We start from the raw sequence: 25,085 nt of genomic DNA, 5'->3' as shown, positions 1-25,085 counted from the left end.
TTAAATTTTCCTTCCTTATTACCATTAACTGGCTGCCTTAATTTTGGCAAGTTACTGGATTCATGCCTGCCTTTGGCCAAGCATCTTCTCTTGGAAGGAAAATACTGGCAGGCATAACCAAAGCTATGCCAGTATTATAGCTGCTGTCAATCCATCATTAGCTCTGTGTGGAATGGTTGTAAGGCTGAGAGGATGTTCTCATAAAACCTTCAATGGGCATATGAAGATACAGAAAGTCTAATACAGTAAATTGAACATGATAACTCTACTAGTAGAGAAAGTGATAAAGAAATAATTGAAAAAGGAGTGTTGGTTTATGTACTCTGTCTAAGACACTTATTTTAAAGTAATGAAGTATAATGCCTCCTCACAATTCCATCTCTACCAGCCAAGAGCAGCTGAACAGAGGCATAATGCAGAGGCAGGAGGATACTGTCCCACCCACTGCTGGTGGCAGGACCAATGCAAGTCAAGCTTAGCAGCTGTGTTCATCTGGATATATGTATGTAAGATCTTCCACTTCAGTTTGAAATGATGAGTGGTTATAACCACAGCTCAACTAAATGATCTGTGAACTACTAATAGTACTAATAGCCTTTTGCTATTACTAAGGGATACCAGTTGTAATCTTGTTCCTCCGATGACTGTTTTTTTAAGTACCTTTTCATATATTGGACTACCTTAAGTACTATTTTGACTGGTATTTCTTTGGTGGAGATGTTTTGCAAGGCTTTGCAGCTATGAGGATGGAACCAAATAGCCAAGGAAGCAGAGTAGTGAAAGCCATAGAGCTGCTTGGCCAGGAAATACACATAAAGCACTGTACTTTGTGTCTGTCTCACCCATCGCCGCTCTCAAAGGGAGCAGCTGAAGTGGTGCATGATGCAGCCTGAAAAGGAGGAAGCAAACAGTCCATCTTTCCAGTGATTTTTGCAGGATACTATTTTATTCTTCAGCTTAAACACAAATAGTTCCAGACAAAAAAATGACCCATCACCGTTATTCTCACTTCAAGTTACTATTCCCAGACTACTGTCTTTCACCAAGTCTATTAAGGTGCCCTACTCAGCCTGGTGTAGGCAGCTCTTCTCAACCAGAGCTTCATCCCTAGAGGAACAGTCTTTGACAACCACTGTTATTTGACAGCCACTCTTTAGCCTTTAAATCAAATATAATTTCAGATGTTCAAGAGCTTGATGGCACAGAGTATTTTTCATCATTTTACAGTGTGAGCTCTGATTCTTCCAGTTTAACGACACTGTTCTTACAATTAGGTTGTACCCAATGCATTTAGCTGCTGGTACTACACAGAGACAGCCTTATACATACATACATACATACATACATATATATATATATATATATATAATGAATACAGACATATCTGCAAGGGTTATAGTTGGAACTCTTTCGAGTTAGCTTGACCCAGTAAACTTTAAAATAATCTTCCACACCTCACTGCCTTATTTTGCTTGAATTTCACCTTGTGAGGTGCAATTATTCAGAATTTTCTGGTTTGGGGGTTTGGTTTGTTGTTTGGTTTTGTGTAGAGGAGTATTTTTAAAGATTTTAAATTAATCAGACTTTTTAAAATACAAAATGCCTGGAAACAGTCAGGTGTTCCTTGGCCAGATGGTTTTGAAGAAACCCATTTTTTTTTCCTGAATGAACTCTAGAACCTGAGTTCAAAATGTATCAGAGACTCGGGCCTCAATCTGGTAAAGCATGTATGCACAACCCTAAGATTAGCCACATGCTTAGTACTCATATCAAGCTGGTTTAGCCTTCCTGAATGTGATGAGCTCTGCAAGTCCTTGGACTGCCAAAGGACAAGAGGCACTCATCCTGTATACCCTTAAGATCTGAGGGCTGGTGAGGTATTGAGGCAATTCAAGGGGAAAACAATCAAATAGGCACCATCATCACTGTGCCAGTCAAACGTTTTCTTTTTCTGAACTAGGGTTTACAATTATTTCACTGCAAACAGAAGATCACCTCATAATCTACTGATAGAGGTTGTTTTTTAGCTTTATAAAAAATACCTTTCCACCAGCAACTGATGAATTTTAAAGATTTAAGCCAAGTACATGTCTCCTTGCTTCCTCAGGAGTGTTTTCAGATCTTCAGAACAACCAAGTGAGTTTGTAAAACTTTTCAGTAATTCTCCCCCTTTCATTTTTGTATTTCAGTAGAAACGTTATCAGCACCTGGTGTTTTGTTATTTACTTCCTGTATTTTGATTGCCTCTTAAATCTCCTTAAAATGTAATTCTTCCACAGATGGCTCAGCTGGTTGGAGAACAAGCATTTATTGCTTGCCTTTATCCCTCTCACAATTAAGCAGTTCATTAAAATACTCCCTCTATTGTTCTATAATTGCATTCTTTGTGAGGAAGGAATTTCCATTTTTGTTCTTTATCAGACTTACTTAGGTGTACATTGACGAATGTAGAATAAACTCCCAATATGTCTCTCCTGTTCCACTTCTGTACCATGACAGCCAACCACCCCACTGGTGGTGAATGGAGCTATGTTTATGTTCTTTGCACTGTTACTTTAGTGTAAGAAAGGATGTGCTGACTCCATATCCATCTCATCACTGCAGTGTGGGAAAAGAAAGTAGAGCACTGCAGCAACTATGTCAAGTCAAGCTATGATTTTAGTAACCCCTCACCAAGCATGCAGCTGCACTGTCTGCCCCCAAGCCCACTCTTCTCTACCCAACACAGTCTCTAACACTAACACAGTGCTGCAGTGCGTGACTTTCAGTTTAAGCAAGCAGAAAATCCTTTCGTAATTTTACTGTGTAATGGAAACTGCAGAGTTGCTCATCAGTCTTCTCTTGCCTTATTCTAATCTTACAATTGCTTATCATGCTTTTGAGTATGATCTGAAAGATATGTCAGACATTTAATTGCTGTACTTACCTGTCATGTTTCATCAATAAGTTTTGAGGTCCTAAGTGCACTTTGCTGTTCCTTATGAAAATCACTAAGAAGTGTTTGAGAACAACAATAATTTTCCCATAACACACTGAATACCCATCACCATACACTGCTGATGAAAGAGATATATATATATAGAGACTGCAAAACCTACTTTTAAAATCTAGGAAGTACTGACATTTTCTCGCCTCATTCACAGTATAGGATGCCAGGTACTCACTATTTACTTCTTATCTACTCAGTTGTAATTATACTAACTGCAAACACATTGTATTGATTTAGTCATGGGCTATTTTATCACATCCCTCCCTAATACCAGAGTCTTGACTGAACTCCATAACATGCCTATGAACAAAGGTTACAGATTGATTGAAACAAAAGAGTAAAGAAGAAAAGTACCAACAAACCTCTGTATTTTGGGGAGCAAGTTAAGATGCCCTCAATGTATGAAGGACATGGAGCTGTCGCAGCAAGTCCAGAGGAGGCCACAAGGATGATCGGGGCTGGAGCACCTCCTGTATGAAGACAGGCTGAGAAAGTTGGGGATGTTCAGCCTGGAGAAGGCAAGCTGCATGGAAACCTCATAGCAGCCTTCCAGTGTCTGAAAGAGGCCTACAAGGATGGTGGAAAGGGGCTCTTCATCAGGGACTGTAATGACAGGACAAAGGATGATGGGTTCAAACTGAAACATGGTAAGTTCAGGTTAGATATAAGGAAGTTCCTTACTGTGAGGGTGGTGAGGCAGTGGAATGGGTTGCCCAAGGAAGTTGTGAATGCTCCATCCCTGGCAGTGTTCAAGGCCAGGCTGGATGGAGTCTTGGGTGCCATGGTTTAGTGGGAGGTGTCCCTACCCATGGCAGAGGATTAGAGAACTAGATGACCATAAGGTCCTTTCCAACCCAAACCATTCTACGATTCTATGTAGTGGCTTGATGTGCCACAACTTTTAATACCATATATCTTTTTGTGCCCAGTGACTTAAATTTCAGCTCTTCTTTAAATCAGACCTCACAATTTCAAGACATGCATTCAAAAAATGAGTAGTAGACAAACAGAAGCTGCAGTGAGAAGTGAACTGTACAGCAGCACACAGTCCTCTGGGATAGGAAATGGAATAGCCTTGCTGAGGTACTGTTAAATAAAACACTAGATTAATAAATTATGAAGGAAAAGTACTCCTAGGTAAATAAAAAGTCTTGTATAAGTTTACTTGCTTAGAAAAGAACTGGTTGACTTCTGAACTGCCTAAATTACAGCTGGTTAAACTCTTCAGTGCTGCCCCTGGATAGCATCTGAGCTTCCTGGGAATAATCGAACTGCCTTAAATTCCAAGATGATTGTACCCTTCTTAAAATGCCTTCTCTCACTGCATACCTATACTAATCCCTCTGTTGTAGGTAAGGACAGGGAGACCCTCTACACTGTAATTGCATTCACTAAATAGCTTTAATTCCAGGAGCATGACCTTTCCCATGCACCATGAATGGTGAAGAGATACAACCTTTAAACATACGTTGACATGATACATACAAATGAATACTGGCAACAGGGACAAATTCACACTGCAGTAATACCAGCCTGACTTTTGGCTTACAGAATAGAATGGTCTTGCACGAGTACTTTCAGTTGTGTTCAGTGCTTCAAATAAATTCCATCCTATGAAATCACACATAAACCACCAGTTCATTTGAGTCTTCAGCAAAAATATCTGTAACAAAGTGAACTGAGTAGTGTGATGCCATCCAACACAAAGTCCAACCACCACCAGAAGGTAAAATATACATTTTGTTACATGTTTACAAAATACAGGGTAAAAGAAAAATATCAAGATTTGTGATTCCTGAATTCCATTCCAGGCTCTGAACACACTTAAATGACTACAGATCTGCCTGTGATGGTTAATACTTCCCTTCTTTTTCTTCTTCTTCCTACATTACCCTACTTCCCACGCTGTCCCACCAAACTTTTAAGCAATACACAGAAAAGGTCAAGCTTGCATCACGCTTGCTGAAGAAATCCAGCTACTTACTGTGTTCCCTGGAGGAGCTCCAAGTGTCTCAGATGAAGAGTGCTTGTGGTATTCACCTGGTTTGCATAATTCATGTCTTGGCTTCTTCACATTTTTCTTCACTCTGGTCTGCCAGCCATCTTTTTTCCCTAGGACAGAAAGAGTAACAGGAAAATAAGTCTTCTTACTTGAAGGGTATAAAGATACAGAAAATTGGTGGCTTTATAACAAAAGAACCTGCTTAGCTTCCCGGTTAGCATCACTCTGTGCAACTGACACTCTGGGGGTGTTGGTTGACAGCCAGCTGAATATGAGCTGGCAGTGTGGCCAAGAAAGCCAATGACATCCTGGCCTGGATCAGCACCAGTGCGGCAGCAGGGCCAGGGCAGTGGTAGTGCCCCTGCACTGGGCACTGGTGAGGCCGCACCTCAAATCCTGGGTTCAGCTCTGGGCCCCTCACCCCAAGAGAGACATTGAGGTGCTGGAGCGGGGCCAGAGAAGGGCAGCGGAGCTGGTGCAGGGCCTGGAGCTCAAGTGTGATGGGGAACGGCTGAGGGACCTGGGGGGTTCAGATGGAGAAGGCTCAGGGGGGACCTGATGGCTCCCTACAAGTGCCTGACAGGAGGATGGAGCCAGGAGGGGCTGGGCTCTGCTCCCAAGGAACAAGGGATGGGACAAGAGGAACCGGCCTCAAGCTGCACCAGGGCAGGTTTAGATGGAGACGTGGAAGAATTTCCTCACCAAAAGGGTTGTCGAACATTGGAACAGGCTGCCCAGGGAAGTGGTAGAGTCAGGTATTTATGTGGATGGGGCTTGGGGACGTGGTTTACTGGTGGACTTGGCAGTGCTGGGTGAACGTTTGGACTTGATGACCTTAATGTTTTTTTCCAACCTAAATGATTCTATGATTCTACCATAACATGCACATTGGAAGAGCAGAGCACGTAATCATACCCATATCCGCGATGGACTTTTAAGGGTTTTCAAATCCACAGGATTTACAACTTAATCCACTTAGTTGTTTGTTATTTTCTTTATCCATAGGTCGCATTTCTAAAGCCCCCCCTCACCATGCTCTGCCCTCAGGTGCTGCCAGGCAAGGTGAGGGCAGCTGGACACACCATGGCCTTCATCCCATCCAGTACAGCTCATGCTCTGCTTGGGGACAACTGGAGGCCAGCACCGAGGTGGCTACGGTCGCCGACAAGCCCCTTCCAGGCCGCGGCCGCCTGGCTCATCCCTTCAGCGGGACCGGCCACGCCACCTGGGCAGAGCTCACCTCCCGGCCCAGCCGCTCCCAGCGCGGCGGCCCCTGCGGGCGCGCTTTCAGCCGCCGAGCTCCGCGGTAATTGCACCTGGCGGCAGGCCCGAGCCTCGACGCGGCGGTCGCTGCCCGCAGCTGGCGCCAATTAGGGCAGCCCGGCGGTGCCGGGGCGCGCAGGGGGCAGGCCTCTCCTCGCCCCTCCGGCCCCGCCGCTGACGTCCCTCCCCTCACCGCCCTCCGCCGCCCTTTCCCGCCCACACCGGCGGCGGTTGCCCGTTGCGGAGCATGGCTCCCCGCGCGCCACCGGCGCTGTCTCTCCTCCTCCTCCTCTCCCCCTGCCTCACCGCCTCCTCCAAGCTCAACATCCCGAAGGTGTTGCTGCCCTTCACCCGCGGCACCCACGTCAACTTCACGCTGGAGGCCAGCGAGGGTTGCTACCGATGGTGAGTGCAGGTGCCGCCGGCCTGTGTCGCCGCTCTCTCCGTCCCCCGCCGCCAGGATGCACCTGCGGCGTCTTCTCGGCCCGCGGCGGGGCCTGGTGGCCGGTCCCCGGGGCTGGTCCCCGGGGGAGCCAGGAGGGCCAGGCCGCCCCTCGCCGCTTTCGCATTACTTGGGGTGTCCCAGCAGCGTGGGGGTAGAAGCGGAGATAACCCCCGAGGGGAGCGGCTGGGCTTTGCAGACTGACGCCGGTGTGGGCTGGTTTGGTTTGTGCAGCGGGGGCTGACCCCTCCGGACAGCAGCTCTCTGGAGGCCAGGGCTGAGCAGGCTCTGCGGGGAATGGCGCTGGGGCTGAGAGCTTCCCGCCATGGCTGGGCGCCCGCATGCACCTCACACCCCGCATGCACCTCACACCCCACATGCACCCACCGCACCGTGCCCACCCTGCCTCCACACGCACCCTCAGTGACCCTGCAGCCCCACGTGTGTGCAGGCAGCACCCAGGACTCGTGGTTACACTGTTGGTGTGGAAATGCCCCTTCCCTTGCTGTGGTTATACGGAGGCCTGACCGCTTTGAACCTGGGGTAGGGACTTCAAGAGTCGCAAGTAGCAAATAGCTAAGTCGAGAGCCTCTCGGTGCTGCCGTTGAGTGCAGACAACACCCTGCTCATGTCGCGGGGGGACAGTGAAGTCAAGTTGTCCATAAGCAAGAGCTTTCCTGGCTCTTCTGTTGGAGGCCTTAGTGCTGAGCACATGGGATATACCATGTCTGGGAGTGCCCCTGACCTACCTCGTGCAGGGGGGGCCCTGCAGGCTGGGCACGTGGGAGGCAGGGCTGGGCTGTGGTGAGCACCAGGGGCTGGAGGCAAGTCCCAGAGTGTGTGTGGATTTGGAAACAGTCTTCATATTCAACAAGTGTTACCAACTCCTCGTCCTCTCTTTAGCACACAAAACTGTAATTTGGATCAGAAATGAGCAGGAGGCACCCACCTGAAAAAGATGTGGCAGTCAGGATATGTTTAGGATCATACTTCCATGTGTGCCAGATGGATAGCAGTTTGGGTAGCAGTTTTCAGTTGTTATTTTGCGGCTGACAGTTACTGAAATATATCTTGTAGGGCCGTGTTTTCACTCTATATCAGTTTATTTGCCTGGTGGTCCCACGCTTCTCATCCCTGGGCTGGTTATGAGCCTTTGATCTGTAGGAACTTGCACATTTGAATATGTACACAAGAAGTGCACACAAGAGCACTAATAAGAGTTTCTCCAAAAGCTGCCTGAAAGAGAGTTAACTAGATGAGCTCTTTGTGGTTGTGTAGTTTAATTTTCGTATAGGCTATCTTAGTGAAAATCTCATGTTTTTTAATTTTCTTTTTCCTTATTATAATCTTTGAGGCAAATGACTCTTTAAAAGGATTTGGTTTATGTGGTAAAGTACATTGTAAGAAGCTAAAACACAGACTCTTCAAAGCACTAGTAAAATCTGGGAGGTGTAGACTCCCATTTAGCCAGTGAACTGCTAGGTGATGCTGGGCTGGCTGCAGCCATTCCTGCATGTGCCTGGTGCTCAGAAGCATGCAGACGTTTGCAGGTCTCACTGAAACCTACAGATGAAAAGATGTAAGGTTGTACTTAAGGGAAAGACCAAGATTGGTCCACAGACATATCTAATGAGGGTGACTTGTAAGCACTTCAGAGCACGTTATATTGGTGCCCGTTGCCAGCTGTGGGTCAGATCCCTCCTGTTGTAGATAGGCTTTCACATGCTCTGCATCCTCTCCTGTCTGCCCTTCAGAGATTAATTTTGTTTGAACATTAAGGAAGCTGTATCAGCTTCATAGAGAGTGTGTCATCATTTTCTGTACCCGGATTGTAAATGTGTATTTATTCACTTCTGCTTTGCAAGGACTGGCAGGATGTGGGTGTTAAAACTCAAAGTGTGCTTACAAAACCATCAGGAGGAAGCAGCAGCATGTGTGTGTGAGTGAATGGTGCAGTAATGCTCTGGCCTCATGGGCCTTGGGCTGTAGGGGATTAGAAAGTGGTGTACTTTGAGCAGGCAGGCAGCTCCACAGCTACTTGCTGACAGGTTTCCTGTACATTCATTTTGAAGCTCAGTTGTAGCTGTTACTGGAAGGAGGCCTTTAAACTGAAGGAGTTAGTGATTGTCAAATGTAGTGACTTCAGAAGTAGTGACCATTCCTCAACCAGGATTTGTAAAGGGATGGGTGGCTTGCATGCACAAAAGCATGGATTTTGAGTGGAAATCATAAGATCCAGGCCCTTTGTTTCTAGAGAAGGGATTGAGGTTGTGTAATAACGGCCGAGTGCAAGGTTAGAGGTAGAGTATGAAAGTTGTTAATGTCTTAGAGCAGCATCTGTCTTCAAAACCCATCCTTTGAGTATTTGAAGGACTGCATTACTCATTTCAAACATTTAGCTTTCATACCTGAGTGTCCAATTTTGTGAAAAATCAGTCAGTGGCATGCTGTGACCTTTTTTCTTTCCGGTTTCCCATTGGGACTTCAGGTTTACCTCTTTCAAAGTGATTGTAGTAGTGTCTGAGAGTTCTAGTGGTTCAAAGGAAAAAGATCAGTTTTTATCATCATCCCAGCAGATTGGGAGCCATGATAAAATTACAAACATGACTTTAAAGTATTTTCTGATTTCAAGATGCTCATGCCTTCTATCATGAGTTGCCTTTATGTTTATTTTTTGGTGAAAGCTTTGTTTTCAAAGCATGTACTGTTCCCATCTGTAAATATTGTTATGTGGTACTGTCTGCAGGGACAAAACACAGTCTGTGTGAGTATATTTAGCATTTAAATTACATCTGTATTTATCTTTAATTACCTTAATCCAGAAATTGCACCTGGAAGAATGAAAGCATTCAGAAGCAGAATTCTTTCCTTGAAATCTGCCTTAGTATAATAACATTCTGGGCTGTAAGGGGAAATACAAAAACAAAGCCCCATTCCCTCCAGGGTGTACAGTATGGCACAGGGTCTTTATAGCAGAAATTGTAGTGTATAAATATGCTTACATGCATGTAGCATTATTTTATATCTTGTAGAATTGATATGCATGGTGAGAACTGGGGGAAAATTAAGCTCCGGGTGTTAGCTTTGAGAAATTCAACCGATTGCATTTGAGCCATTGAGCATTGAAGTCTGAGGTTTTGCTGTGGGAAGGTTACAGCAATAGGAAACTGCTCAAAGGTGATGATGGCCCTGTATGCTGTTGTTTGTTGCAAGTATAATGATGGAGAGTTTCTTGCCACCTTAATAAAAGGATCTGTGTGTGCTGCTGAAGCCCTCACTGATGTTGTTATGTGAAGCTAAGTGAAGCTAATTGCCATAGCGAGAGAAACAGGAGGCAGAGCACAGGGGTGAGGGAGCCAGCAGCAGGGTGGTCTCTGAGCCGTGTGATGCACGGGTACTTCCAGAGACCCCCAAACATACATACTGGGCTGCTGTTGCAGTACTGGGCTGCAGAGCTCATTTTCTAGCTCCTTGTCCTGTCATGTTTCTGATACTGGGTTGTAAATTGGCTTTACCACTCTGTGTAATGTGTGTGGTGCTTACATGTTTTAAATATGTGTTATCATAGATTCACAGACTGGTTTGGGTTGGAAGCGACCTTACAGCTCATCCAGTTCCAACCCCCTGCCACGGGCAGGGACACCTTACACTAGAGCAGTGTGCTCCAAGCCCCTGTGTCCAACCTGGCCTTGAACACTGCCAGGGATGGGGCAGCCACAGCTTCTCTGGGCACCCTGTGCCAGTGCCTCAGCACCCTCACAGGGAAGAGCTCCCTCTTAGTATCTAATCTACATCTATACTAAATAGTGTTTCTGATTGAAGTTTGTTACTTTGCTATAAATCTGAGTCTCATCTCTGATAATCTCTGGGGGTTTTGTTGTTCTTTCATGGGTTGCCTGTTTTACCACAGGTCTAAAAACCCCTTTTCACTGAAAAGTGTTCTGTGTGAGATACTGACTGTTAATTTCCCTATTATGAAATGTCATCTGAAATAATGATTGTTATCCCCTGCAGCCTTTTCTGGGGGTCTCATCTGCTCTGCATTTCCTAGTTAGAAGGCAATTCTAGCAGGCAGCAAAATGTTGTCTCTCTCTCTGGGAGGTGCCTGTGCTGCTGGGTAGGTTGGCTGCACTGTGGTGTGTGCTTCCTCAGTGTGGCTTCAGCCTCTTGGAGAAACCAAAACGAGCTCAGAACTGGGTTGAGATACCCTTGTTGGCGAAGTGAGGTGTGCTGTGCCGGTGGCTCAGGGCTGTGTTACCTGAAAGTGTTGGCTCAAAACCAGAGCAGTGGTGTGAGTCTGTGGCATAGGTGTCCTGCCAGACTTGAAGAGGTGGAAGAAATAATCGTGGTTTTTGCCTTAGTCAATGTGTCAACCTGTAGTGCACATTTACTGCTGAAGAAACCTTTCTGAATGTGAGCATAACCTGCCTGGGAAGGAGGACAGGGAGGGGAGGGGCTGTGCTTGATTTTGGCAGTGTTCATTGCTGAACACCCATGAAATGTTTTAAGAGTTTTGCTCCCTTTGGGTTTGGGTCTCACCTCAGTAATTGAGGCTTTAAAGGTGTCTGCATGTGAGAAGGTTTTAAAGGTGGATAGTGGGAAAGAATGCAAAATGGGACATTTGTGGTTTGTAAGTAAATTGCTGTTTAGGTTTTTTTTTTGGTTTTTTTTTTTTTTTTAGTTTTATTTTTGAATTTGAAATCAGGCTCAGCTCATTTCAGAACAACTTGTGTAGACCTACCCTTATTTATTGCATTCTCTTAGTTGGCAGATTAGTGTCACTAGTGTGGCATGCCAATTTCCTTCATGCAGCCACGAAAAGTACAGAAATAAGCATTTAAGGTGAAATGCTTCTGGTCACCAGTTGATTTGACAAAACATCCAAGTTACAGCTGGGCATCTGGGTTGGATTTTGAGAACAGTCATCACTGGTTTAATTCTGCCCACTTCGAAGTTAATGGCAATGCCTGCTGATCACCATTACAGCCTTCACCCTGGTAAGCAAAAGCTTTGTCTTTGGCTCGTTCTGTAGTGTGATGTTGTAATTTGCTTTTAAAGCAGAACTAGATGGAGGATTTTTGTTTTCCCAGTACAATAAGAAACATCCTAGGAGAGGGTTGAGTGAACAATAGAGAATCTGCCGCTGTGCTGTTAAAAATTCTCAAGAGTTAGGGAAGTCTGCCAGGCTTCCTTTGTGTTTTCTTTGGAATGGGTTCAGTTCCCAGATCCTTGGTTCTGTGGGAATCTAGTTTTTATCATACAACTGCAGTTGCCTGGATGCTGTTCTGGCTCTTGTGTCTCTTTTCACTTGTGTATGTCAACAGTGCTAGTCCCAAGAGTGACTGAAAATAAGGTACCTGATGTGTTGGTCAGTCTAGTCTTACTGGACTCTTGCAAAACTTTACTGTCCAGTTTCCCACTGGCTACCTATGTGCCCCCATACCTGATACAAGTTCTAAAAGATGAGATCAGCTGCAGTTGTGGTGCATCTCCACAAGGGAGGATTTGTGCTGATGTCGGCCCTGGAGTTCAGTCTGAAGAGCTGACAAAGTAAGAAGTCTTGAAGTAGTTAAGAACCAACAGAGGAGAGTAATATTTGCCTGATTTTTAAACCAGCTGATAAAGTATAATCCTTGAAGTAGTCACATGTGATATTACAGAACAGTTGATTAAGAAACTGCAGGCTTAGGTTTGGGTACATCTGTAGATATAATCTTGGCACACAGTAGCAAGGAGGTGAAAGTCGTGTGTAAAATGGAAATGACACTTTCTTGCAAGTGTTATTAATTCCCCAGCAAATAGGATTTTATTCTGAGGGAGATAAATACAGGGGCTTCTTTTAGCTCTCCCCCCTTCCCTTCATGCTTCTTCCTAGAGCTTCCTCTCCTGCCTTGCTTGTTCTTATAGGCATTGGTATGGGATCAAGAGCTAGTGCCAGAAATGCTTCCCATGGCTCGCTTCTCAGGATCTAATTTTGACCTCTGACAAGCCTAGCTCTCAGTATCACATGCTGACGTGCTGCTGAAGAGCCGCTGGAATTGGAAGAGGGTATAAATGCAGTCATTGATGTAATTTTAAAGCAAAAGTTTATTTTTCTCATCCATCCAGGGTGCAGTAGTGATCCTGGTGTGTATTATGGCAGATGAATGCCACTGACATCCAGCCTGTTTGATAGTTCCGTATCTCTTCTGTTCTTAACATTGAGTCGTATACGCCTGTAAACAGAACTTGCTTTTGATATTGCTGAATGGTATTGAGGGGTCATCAAATATTTCAGATGTTATGGTGTAAAATGCAAGAGTCATTCAGATTGGTTTTTAATGTAACTCAGTAGTAACTCGGGTCTCAGAAAGGCCCTGCTGCACCAGGCCAGTTCAGACAACTGCCTAAAATTCTATCTATTACCACCATTACCATCCTGTTGGTAATAAAACTAAAAATGTGTTTGTATTAAAAAAAGTAAGAAATTCAGCTGATATTCTACTTCCTGTTTTAAGCTACTGTTAGAGGCCAAGTATTCTCTGTTCTCAGGTTCCCTGCTCATGACAACCAGGAGTTAACCAGCATTCAGCTGGAAAAGCTTAAAACTTCCTTTACAATTGTGGGCTGTAAGTTCACAGCTAAAATTTATTACAGACTTTTAGTTTATCTTTGTTCCTTTTTCTAGTCTCAAAAATATTCTGTAATTAGATTTAGTTTTACAACGCTGCTATTAGTGCAGACTGTGGTGGTTATGTATTGTCACACAGCCATCTATTAAAAGAACAAATACAAAACACATTGAAACCTCTGTTGTGTTGTAAACACAAGCAGTTTCACATTGCAAGAATGCAAACTCCTCAAATTAATAAACAAAATCTAATGGCAGATAATATTAGTCAATGGAATGAGCTAAATAGTAAAAGTCAGTTCCATGCGTATAAGGCTTATTTAGAAATGCCTTCGTGCATGTTCAGTCAGACTGGCATGCTCAGCTCAAAAAGCCTACCAGCCAAGTGCAGGAAGAGCCTTACTGTTCGTGAATGCTAACATTGTTGAGGGAAACTTGCAAAGTGTTGGAAAACTGCTTCAGGGCTGCCTAAGAAGCTCCAGAATGACAGGAAAATAATTGTTCACTCCTGAATTAATCTCTGTAGAGTGAAACTAAATGTACTACTAATATAGAAAATAAATCACTTTGGTTTAGAAACACTGTATGCCCCAGTATGACAAAATAGGCCCATGTTTGTATGCATTGCTTGGATATCTAGAATATAACAAACACTTTTAAGGCTTAATCTTGTACATGGTTTTTAATTTCCATTCCATGCTGCTTGGGGTTGGTTTTACCCTGACCAGATAAAATAATTTGCAATTTCTGCATGAGCAGTTGCTATTGTTATTTCAGAATCCTTTAAAACTAACCTCTGTGTAAGTGAAATATTGTTGGGAGCACACCAATATTATGAATTTAATTAATAATTTGTTGAATTAATGAATTTTGGCCAAGACAAAGCTCCTGTAGTGCTGTGCAGTGCCTGTGAGCCTGAACACTGCTGTGGGCAGGTGCGACTGCAAATGCTCTGGCCAGCGTTGGGTGCCCTTGGATCACAAGCTTGTTGGGACAGTATAGTGTGATAAAATCCAGACACATATGTAGGGAACCAGGGAGCTGACACACTGTAGGTTTGTTTCAAGTGAAGTTTTGGTGAGGAATGCAGCATTAGCCCTCTCAGACTGCTTCAAGCTGAAGGATGTGCTCTTGGTGCTTTGTCTGCAGCTTAGTGTTGAAAACAGGATTTGAAGTTTTATTCCAGTGACAACTACCACATTGGACTGCAACTGTTAACATTATCTTCACAGGTAACATGTTAACAGCTGTCACAGCATGTTCAGTTGTCTTACAGTTATTTATCGAAGTGGATTCAGTTTTAGTTAACAAGAATTTTTTTTGTTCACTGTTATGGATTGGTTGGTTCTGCCAGTATTAAAAGTAGCTACAGCCTTCATCTGGGGAGAAGGGCATGTGGGAGCTTGCTGTTTGTTTGCAACTCCTCTCCAGCTCCTTGTTGATTTAGGTTTTCCCCATAGATCTCAGATAGGCATTTTGAACATCCTCCAGAAGAGAAGCCTGAATTAATCCAGCATCACCATCTTTACCAGGTGGGGTTCTGGTGTCTGGTTAGGAGTCTGCTTACCAGACAATGCAATGCTGTCATCATCTGGGAGGAGCAATTCCTCAGCAGTTTTGTCATCAGCGCTCTCTTCATGGATTTAATCCTCCCAAGGACCCTTGTGAAAGAGCTTTCACTGGGATCCCAAAGCAAACAGCAATGGCTTAATTCACTAGCGGCTTAGCAGGGTGCTGGGCCCTGGGCTGTGCGCAGGCAGGCTGCTTTCTGCTTCCTCTGCAGGAGCTCCTGCACGAGTGGTAAGGAGAAGCTGTGTCCCAGTTCTCATCCCAGCTGGGAAGAGTGACATTCTTGAATTAGTTACCAGAGGTATGGCCTGCTTGAATCTTGTCAGTTGCTTTGAGCAGTACACTGGGGCCTCAGACACATATTGCTGTTATCTCAATTTTAATTTCAAAAGGCTTGGTTTCTAATAATTTAGGAATTTTATTTTTCCCTCATCTCAACATTTTTGGCACACAGGAAGGAAGGGCTGGGCTCCATGTCCATAGTGGGGTTCTCACAAGCTTATTCCTGGAGAAGTTGTCTTTGGAAAAGCCATGTAAGTGAGAGCAGGGATTAACAGATGCATTGATTTTAGGTCAAAATTCCATGTAGGCTTATGTTTTACCAAAGATGTTTATACATCTTTGCATGTTTTACACCGTGTTACATATTTCAGGCTAAAGCCATTTAAAAAATGCTTTTTTGTACTTGTTGAGAGGCTCTGCCATAGCAGACTTACATAACTGTGATGTTCTGCTATGAGGGAAAACTTCCAGTGTTTCCAGAACTTTGTTTCAGACTTGCTTTGATAATGCGATTACAGGTGGTGACTGGAGTTTAGCTAAAATTGTTTTACCTTCTGCTTCAGTATTCTGTATGTGGTTTTCCTTGTTCCATGCCTCTAAGGTAATAAATGGTCAGGCCGAAGGCTTTGTGACTGTTAGGAGTGGTGCAGCTCTAAGGTGGCTGAATGGCCTTCAGCAGTGACCATGCCACAGTGGAGATAATGCTGCTGTGTTTGCCTGGGTGCTGGTGGGCCTCTGCTCTGTGCTCTCCCCCTTCCTCAGCCTGCACTTGCTTTTCCTGAGGTCCTGCAGGAGCTGTTGCAGTCCAGGTCTTGTGAAAGCTGGGCCATGACCAGACAGCATGTCTCATGTAAATTATTTTTGTGGCTTTTTAACCAGACCCTTGATTTTTGTAACTTGAATGCTGCTAACACAATCAAATACCCTTGTAGGTCCTCCACCCGGCCGGAGGTGGCGAGCATAGAGCTGATATATCAGGATGAGCGCCAGTGTTCCCAGAAAGCTCTTGTCCAGGCACGGTCCTCGCAGCCCACTCGACTGACCAGTATCATCTTTGCTGAAGATATAAGTAAGTTTTCACTTTTGTAGCACACCAATTCTTGTTTATGGGCATCCTGGCATCCTTCAGAAACAAAGTAGAGGTTAAAAAGTGCCCAAACCAAGAAATTTCTATTCATATGCATGGTCATAACTATACAGAGTCCCAGACTGGTTTGGGTTGGAAAGGACCTTAAAGCTCATCCAGTTCCAGCCCCCTGCCAAGGGCAGGGACCCCTTCCACTAGAGCAGCTTGCTCCAAGCCCCTGTGTCCAGCCTGGCCTTGAACACTGCCAGGGATGGGGCATCCACAGCTTCTCTGGGTACCCTGTGCCAGTGCCTCAGCACCCTCACAGGGAAGAACTTCTGCCTTATATTTAACCTAAATCTCCCCTGTTGAAATTTGAGCCCATTGCCCCTTGTCCTACCACTACAGTCCCTGATGAAGAGAGCATTAATGATACATCCAGGAAAAAGGGTAATTCTTTTTAAAAAAACCCCAAACAAACAAAAAAGGCAAGGGTGGTGGCTGAACGTAATTTTCAGTGCATACTTTTTCTGTAATGCAAATTCAGATGTCTTGTATTTAGAAAGCTGGAAATTGCCTTTGTGTCTGTCATACAGTACAGCTAGTTATTTTTTATTACCGCAGATAGGCAAAAACGTGATCAATTAAATGTCTTGCAGTCACTAGATGAAGAGGTGTACAGGGGTTTATCATCCGTGAGTGAAAGTCCAACAGTTGCACTGTAAAAACTCTAAATATGTACTTAGATAAACCATCCAACTGTTAGTGTAGATTGGAATCATGTTTTCTTAAGATTTATTCCAAAGTTCAATGAGGAAGGAAACTGCTTTTCTTGCTCTAGCCACAGTCACCGTTTGACCAAGAGTTTCTTGGTCAAGGTCATGACCTAGTTTCAGTTCCTTCAGTGTCTTGTGCCATGGGCTAAACTTGAGCTGCGTTTGTCTTGTGGGTGCTCTTGATGAGTGCATCCAGTATTGCTGATCTCGTGTGCTCTTTCCGTTTCTCTTCAAGTGACCGGACAAGTGCTTCGTTGTGATGCTATAGTGGATACAATTCATGGCATCCAGATCGTGTCCACAACAAGAGAGCTCTATCTTGAAGATTCACCACTGGAGCTAAAAATTCAGGCTTTGGATTCTGAAGGTAAGAGATTTACTTACTAGTAGGAGATAAAATACATAGTGAACTCTTAATTGTCTGACACGTGCACTGGTTTTATTTGTGACACAACTGAGTATCAAGGTGAATAATTTAAAGGGAGTTCTTTGGACAGTACATTAAGTAACCTCTTGTTTTTGTTCAGGTGTAAAATCTAAATGCCACCTGAACAGGGAAGTCAAACAGTGCTTGATTTCCAACTTTTGCTTGCCCTTTTTCTGTATTTTCCCAGGAAACTTAACTGTAGTGCTAAGGGTATTTTTAGAAATCAGGTTTTTACTCCCAGCACTTGTCCTGTGGAAGTGTCCCACCAGGATTTAACCAGACTGAGCAAGGCTGCACAGGAAGGTCATGTAGCCTGTTTGTTTTATTCTTTTCTTTGTCTAAAGAATTTTGCAGAAGGACATTTTATCTGAGTCCAGTCAAGTATCCAACAGGGTGCAGGAGATTATATAGAAGACCAAACACCTGTTGCTTGGATTAATAACTGTTAATTATTATAGAAACACTCACTTTTGGGAGGCACCTTTCAGGCTCATGATGATCAGAGCTGCTGAAGCAGCACAGAGGAGCAGCTCTGTCCATGTAGGGCTGTGCAGCGCAAGTCACTGCCTGTACTGACATCTGAGGAGCCTGGAGGGTGATGTGGGAGCTGGCCAGGCAGCTGCCCTGCAGTTCCTGTGACAGCCCTGTGATCCTGCAGGGAGGGACAGAGACATCACTCAGTTCATGGCAAGTGCTGTGTTTCCTGTTTGCTTCCCTGGGTGCTGTTTCTGATAGGCTTAACCTGGAGACAGCCAGGGCCCTCTGTGCTGCAAGGGTAGCTGATCCTGTCTGGGCGAGTGAGACCCTGCATGGTTATCTGATAATGCATGTGATAGGTTATCAGAGATAAACTGACTTTGCCTTTGTAGTGTGGGACTCCAGCAGGAGCCAGGGCATCCATGGTGGTGGTTCAAAGGCTATGAGTTCACTGTGGTGCTGGCTGTGCCCATGCGTAGCCTCTCTATAGTGCCACCATGTGCAGTTCTCCACTGGCCTCATGATGTTCAGCTGGAACAAAACAAAAGTGTGTCATACAGCTTTACAAAGCTGCGGCATGCATCGTTAAAGTTAGACTCGAATGCATGTTTAAGTAATCCAGTCTCCATCCGTTTTAATTATATTGCTGTGTTTTGAGAGTTTTGTGTTTAAATCCTGTTTATTTGGGATTTGGTACTGTCTGCAGTAAGCTGCATAGAAATAATGTAGGCTGTGTGTTGTGTTAACTTGTCTTAAAATATTTTTGTGACTTAAAAGTGCCATAAACCTTTAAGCACAAGAACTTGGTAATACATTTGCTCTAATTCTTTATTAATATAGTTATAAATGTCAAAGGGAGTACTTGAGTGTAATCATGAAAAATCTTTGGGTTTATTCTATTTATTCCTTTCTGTTCCTTTTTAGTATCTACAATTTCTCATGTTCTAGTGCTTCACAGTTTCTAGAAGGAAGGTGCTCAGTTTGAGTTCTGTGAGTGAAGGCATATTCCTGTTAGGAGTAAATCATATTTGTGCTCAAACCCAAAGCAATCTTATGAGGAAAGTGCAGTTCACCAGTGAGGTGAACTCAACTCACTGAGTTGGTATCCCACATCCCAGTGTTTGAGAATGAAAGGTAGTTTAGCAGGTTATTTTGATGTCCTGCTAATATTCAAGAAGTAGTAAGGTTTTTGTGGTTAAAGTGGAAGGGAGGTGATGGGTGCCAAGGCTGAATGGAGACCTCATAGCAGCCTTCCAGTGTCTGAAAGGGGCCTACAAGGATGCTGGAAAGGGACTCTTCATCAGGGACTGTAGCGACAGCACAAGGGATGATGGGTTCAAACTGGAACAGGGGAAGTTCAGGTTAGATATAAGGAAGAAGTTCTTTATTATGAGGGTGGTGAGGTGCTGACACAGGGTGCCCAAAAAAATGGTGAATGCTCCATCCCTAGCAGTGTTCAAGGCCAGGCTGGGCAGAGCCTTGGACAGCATGGTCTAGGGTGGCATGTCCCTGCCCATGACAGAAGGGTTGGAACTAGATGATCTTAAGATCCTTTCCAACCCAAACCATTCTATGATTCTATCATATCTTGGGGGCTGATGAATGGAGTGTAAGTGGTGACCCCTGCACCTATGTAGCAGGCTTATAAAGAGACAAATGATGTTGCAAAATGTGAACAGAGAGGCCAGTTAACAGGAGCATCTTCCCTGTGCCAAGGTCAGTCAAGCAAGCTACGTTGTGGTTTTTAACTGCGTACAGATTGAGGGAAAAGAGAGGGAAATTTCCAAGGGGGAAAGTGCTAGCTTGTGTTGCAGGAAGACTCTCTGCTTGTTACTTAGCTTTGTTTTGATCTGATTGTTTGATCTGTAGGAAACACTTTCAGCACACTGGCAGGGTTAGCCTTCAACTGGACAATAGTAAAGGACACAGAGGCTGATGGCTTCTCGGATTCCCACAATGCGCTGCGGTGAGTTCATTTAATTTGTTCTCCAAAGTCTTAAGTCCGTTGAGTTTGATGGGTGTAAATATTGCCCCACATCAGGCAGCTTACTGATCCCATGCCCAGAATAGTGCTTACGAGTCAGTTGTTTCAGGGGGTTGGGTTTTTAAGTGCCTACTCAACAGCCTGGGCACTCTGATTCCTGTTTAATTTAACAACTGGTAGCTTTGTTGAGCAGCCCAGGTAGCTCTAATGCAACAGCTAGAAATAAGTAGATGCAATTGTTGATCTTCCTGAAACATCTCGTGCAAAGGAAAAATTTATCGGTAAGACTTACCTCAGGATTTCAGCAGGGAGATATTAATTTATTTATTTATTCTTTTAAGGAAAAATACCAGTCCTCTTCTTTCAGAAAGGAGCCCTCTGAACTGGAGAGTTTTAGGTTTCAGTTAATGCTTAGTTCTGGTGTTGAAATTGCTTTCAAAGTAGCTAACCTTTAAATTGGAATGGACCAAGTGGCTGCTTGTTAGCTAGATTAACACATGTAAGACCAGGTGAGATGGTTCAATGAAAGGTATTCAGTGAAGGTACTCAATGTATTGTCTTTCAGACAAAGCAATGACTGGAAAGCTTTTGCTTGATAAATAAGCCATGGTGCTTGGTTCATCTGTACTGACTCAAAGAGTAAGTTAACTGGAATTTAAAAATGCAGTACCTTGTGGAAACTTCTGTCCAAAGATCTTGATAGTGCTTTTCAGCCCACTGAGGAGATAAGTGGTTTTCAGCATTGCTGTATAATAAGGAAATATTGCCTCCATTTAAGGGAGGTGAAGTTCTTGCCACGAAGTCAGAAAGCTCACCATGGCAGGGATAGGAATAAAATCCAGACTGTAGATCTCCACCCATATTTGTCACTGGAGCATTTTTGGTCTCTGTTTTGGTGTTGTTTTGTTTTTATTTTATGAAGCATGTACACTGTGTAGATTTACAGTGATGACTTTGTTCTGTTCTTCAGTAGCTTCAAACAGAAAGTTGATTTTCCATCCATATTAAACTAACCAGAGCTGAAGGCTACATAGCAGGAGCTTGTATGGGATATTTCTCAAGTTGAACTCCAAGAGTTTTATCTTTGCCCTGACAGCAGCTGGTGTCAGCACATCAAGATCCTGTTATCTGGCAGTATTTTGCTGGTGCTCATCATACTATATGTATTGGGAAGAAGTTCTTCCCTGTGAGGGTGCTGAGGCGCTGGCACAGGGTGCCCAGAGAAGCTGTGGCTGCCCCATCCCTGGCAGTGTTCAAGGCCAGGTTGGACACAGGGGCTTGGAGCACCCTGCTCTAGTGGAAGGTGTCCCTGCCCATGGCAGGGGGTTGGAACTGGATGAGCTTTAAGGTCCCTTCCAACACAAACCATTCTGTGATTATGCGCCATGGTGAATCTTGACTTTGCTTCATGTGAATGTTGGTAATAAAAAATGCCTTCTTGATGTATGTGAATTCGACCAGACTGCAAGTACATGAAATGTATTTTTTCCTCACAAAACTCTTTACAGACGCTTTTTGAGTACAGCTACTTAAAACCTCCGTAACATCTAGTAAGCTTGTAAGATGAAGTAGATTCAGACTCATGGAATCAGCTAGGTTGGAAAAGGCCTTTGAGATCATCAAGTCCAGCCATTAATGGACATTAATTAATCATGCAGCAGAGGCTTCAGTTACTTCAGCAAACAGGTTCCATCAAAGGGGAGGTAAGGTGTGGACATAAAATAATGTAGGAAACTATATCATAGAATCACAGAATAGTTTGGGTTGGAAAGAACCTTAAGATCATCCAGTTCCAGCCCTGTGCCATGGGCAGGGATGCCTCCCACTTCCTTCATAGGGTAATTCTATGATGAGCATGTGGGGGAACCAGTTTTCCTGGAGAGCAGAATGGCTAACACTTAACTTCCATCCTCAAACCTATATTCCAAATACACTGGGAATGGGAACCCAAAATAGACTCTTTATTGAGTAAACAAAACTCCCCATTTTGCAGTCCTAGAGAAACAAAGCCACAGCATTGCCTGAGGATAGCCTGTTAAGCCCATAACACACTTGAAGCTGCAGGTATGAATGTATGGCCCCTGTCTACACTGAGAGCAGAGTGTGTGCATGGTTCAGTAAGGCTGATGAGCCAAGGCCTAGTCCATAGGGAGCGTTTTATTTCAGTGTAATTATTTGCTAGAGATGTGATTTTCACCAAACTAATATTGATATATGCTCTTCTGTTAACACAGCTGTGAGAACATAAAAATATTTTAATGGTGTTACAGCTTTGCAAAATGAACTATAAACTGTCATAAATACGTTAATCATAAATGTTTTCAATATGGCTTTACTGATTTTACTGTGAGAGTGCACATAAAGCCAGACAGATCATGTGCATACAGAAGCTGTCATGGTCCTCTTGCAATTTCTGTTCTGTCATTTACCCATTCATGGCAAATTCCCTTCCTTTCTGCTGCCACATCTCATTGAAATTTCCAACAGTCACTACAGGGTTCTGCTTGTAGGTATTTTCATAGTCATTTATTAAATGCATCCTCACTTCTTCATGTAGTTTAAAGTTATGTTCTGGTTTGTTATGCTGTTGCTTTTATAAACATAAGCTTTGGGTCTTTCACATCAGTTGTTCCACAATAATCTAGAGCGCTTTTGCACTCCACAGCTACTGTAAAAACTGGAGGGATCATTATAACCAACATGTGCACTCTTCTGATAGCTCTTGAAAGCCCACAAACAGGCTTCAAACAAACTTTTATCAGTCACAGAAATTAGCTGCAGATATCTGAAGAATGAGTAAAATTTGGATATCTGGACCCAGGCAGACATCTTAAATTTGCTTAAAAATGGAAGTAGCTGGAGTAGATGCTGGTTTTGTTTCTCTGGGGGTTTACAAAGATTGGTTGACAATTTTCTGTCCATTTTTTGTTTTACTTTCCAGTATACTCAAGTTCTTTGAATCCACTTATATTCCACCTTCCTATATATCAGAAATGGAAAAAGTTGCTAAGCAAGGAGATACTATTTTGGTGTCTGGGATGAAAACAGGGAGTTCTAAAATAGAAGCAAGAATAGAGGAAAACATCTATATGGTAAGAAACTGTCATTCCTTTTATTTTTGTAGTCTTATAGTTCAGTATTACAGGAATACTGTACATTTGCCCTGCTGTGTTCTTGCCATTATGGGTATCAGTGGTGCATTTCTGCTGTACTGGATTGTCTCTGTAGTCTGTATCACAAAAGATGACAGTGCTGCTCCAACCCGAGCGGGCTGGAGTTTGATGCAGTTACTGTGGTGTGGTTGTCTAAGCCAGTGTCCTGGGTTCAGCTTAAACCACAACAGCCAGGATGGTGCGTGTGCTAGAGATCATTTCTAATCCTAACTCTGACAGAAAGCCCTGCTCCAGAGGAATACACTTCAAATACTGGCAGTAAAGTTTGTACAATTTTATTACTCCTGATATTCATATTACATGTGTAAGTAGAATTATGCTGAATCGGGCATTGGTCCTTTCGCTCTTTTTACAAATAACCAGCTAGAACATTTGAGGTCATTTTGTCAATAAATGTATGGCTAGAACAGATATTGCTGTATTGGATGTACCTTTATTTCCTGTAGTGCTTTGAATGAATGGCATACAAGTACTTTGTTAGTATCTAATTCTACCTCATTAGATTCTGGTCTCCAAGGAAGGGCTTTGGGATCAGAAGGTCAATGCTACAAGGGTGTTAAACCGCAGTATTGGCAGGCTTCCCAGCTGTTCTCTAGATCCATGCTGTTTCTTTCTTTGGAACTTGTGGGAACTGAGTTTTTCATTTAGCTCTGGCAAGAACTGTTTTTCCTCTTAATAGCATTTGCAAACACCTGAGAGAGTTTTGGTGGGTAATTGCTCACAGGAATATTTATCATTGTGCTCACTTCAACTTAATAATGCACCTTAGAAAAATCCTTCTATAAAACCTGGGGTTTTCTAAAGTTCATCTCCTATCTGGTTTTGGAGTTTTGTGTTACTCCATGTTGTACATAATGTATTTGCTTAAAGCAGAATTGCCTTGGACTGTCTAACCCATACTTGTAAAAAGTGGTCTTTGGCACTGTCCTGCATGACATCCTTGTCTCTAAACTGGCGAGGCACAGATGTAATGTGTAGAGCACTCAGTTGATAAAGAATTGGCTGGATGGTCGCACTCAAAGAGTTGTGGTGAACAGCTCGATGTCCAAGCTCAGATCAGTGATTGAGTGGAGAGCCTCAGGTTGGTGTTGTGACTGGCACTCATCAGCATTGTTGTTGATGACATGCACAGCACCATCGAGCCCCTTCAGCAAGTTTGCCAGTGACACCAAGCTGTGTGTTGGGTCACCGTGCTGGAGGGAAGGGATGGGATCCAGAGGGACCTGGACAAGCTGGAGTGGTGGCACCATGCAAACTTTCTGGAGTTCAACGAGGCCAAGTGCAAGATCCTGCCCCTGCATTGGGGCAATCCTAGCACAAACACAGGCTGGGGGAAGTTGGATGAAGCAGCCTGAGGAGAAGGACTTGGGGGGCTGGTTGATGAGAAGCTCCCTGTGACCCAGCTTCAGTGTGCACTTGAGCCCATAACTCCCCCCTGTGCTGGGCTGCACCCCCAGAGCTTGAGCTGCAGCTCAGGGAAGGGGTGCTGCCCTTCTGCTGTGCTCTGGGGAGACCCCCCCCTGCAGCCCTGATCCAGCTCTGGGGCAGCAGCACAAGAGGGACGTGGAGCTGTTGGAGCGAGGCCAGAGGAGGCCATGGAGATGCTGTGAGGGCTGGAGCAGCTCTGCTCTGGAGCCAGGCTGAGAGAGCTGGGCTGGGGCAGCCTGGACAAGAGAAGGCTCCTGAAGGGGAGACCTGAGAGCAGCTCCAGTGCCTGAAGGGGCTGCAGGAAAGCTGGAGAGGGGCTTGGGACAAGGGATGTAGGGACAGGCCAAGGGGAATGGCTTTAACCTGCCAGAGGGGAGACTGAGATGAGCTCTTAGGCAGAAGCTCTTCCCTGTGAGGGTGCTGAGGCGCTGGCACAGGGTGCCCAGACAAAGGTGTAGATGCAACTTTAAGGTTCCTTTCACCCAAAACCATTGTGTGATTATGTATGAATATTGTCTAAATGAATGTAATACTTGAAATGTGGTACATGTGCATATTTAGGATTGTATTCTTATTACAATTCTACCTTATTTGTGC

General features: G+C 44.1%; 1 protein-coding gene across 1 annotated transcript in view; it reads left to right on the top strand.

Moving 5' to 3' along the window:
- Nucleotides 1-6,435: 6,435 nt before the first annotated feature.
- The window catches only part of NUP210 (nucleoporin 210), a 66,235-nt gene continuing 47,585 nt past the window's right edge, over nt 6,436-25,085 (top strand). The window contains exons 1-5 of the mRNA XM_062620865.1: nt 6,436-6,659; nt 16,090-16,226; nt 17,235-17,366; nt 19,773-19,869; nt 22,829-22,979. Of these exons, the coding sequence (XP_062476849.1) occupies nt 6,502-6,659; nt 16,090-16,226; nt 17,235-17,366; nt 19,773-19,869; nt 22,829-22,979 (675 nt within the window). The 5' untranslated portion in view covers nt 6,436-6,501. The remainder of the gene's footprint in view (nt 6,660-16,089; nt 16,227-17,234; nt 17,367-19,772; nt 19,870-22,828; nt 22,980-25,085) is intronic.

This window comes from Pezoporus occidentalis, unplaced genomic scaffold (genome assembly GCF_034315485.1).
Source record: "Pezoporus occidentalis ecotype Australia unplaced genomic scaffold, CSIRO_AGI_Poc_V1 ctg106, whole genome shotgun sequence".
In the NCBI taxonomy this organism is placed as follows: domain Eukaryota; kingdom Metazoa; phylum Chordata; class Aves; order Psittaciformes; family Psittacidae; genus Pezoporus; species Pezoporus occidentalis.
Note: the sequence above shows the minus strand (reverse complement) of the source record. Positions and strands in the feature narration are given on the sequence as shown.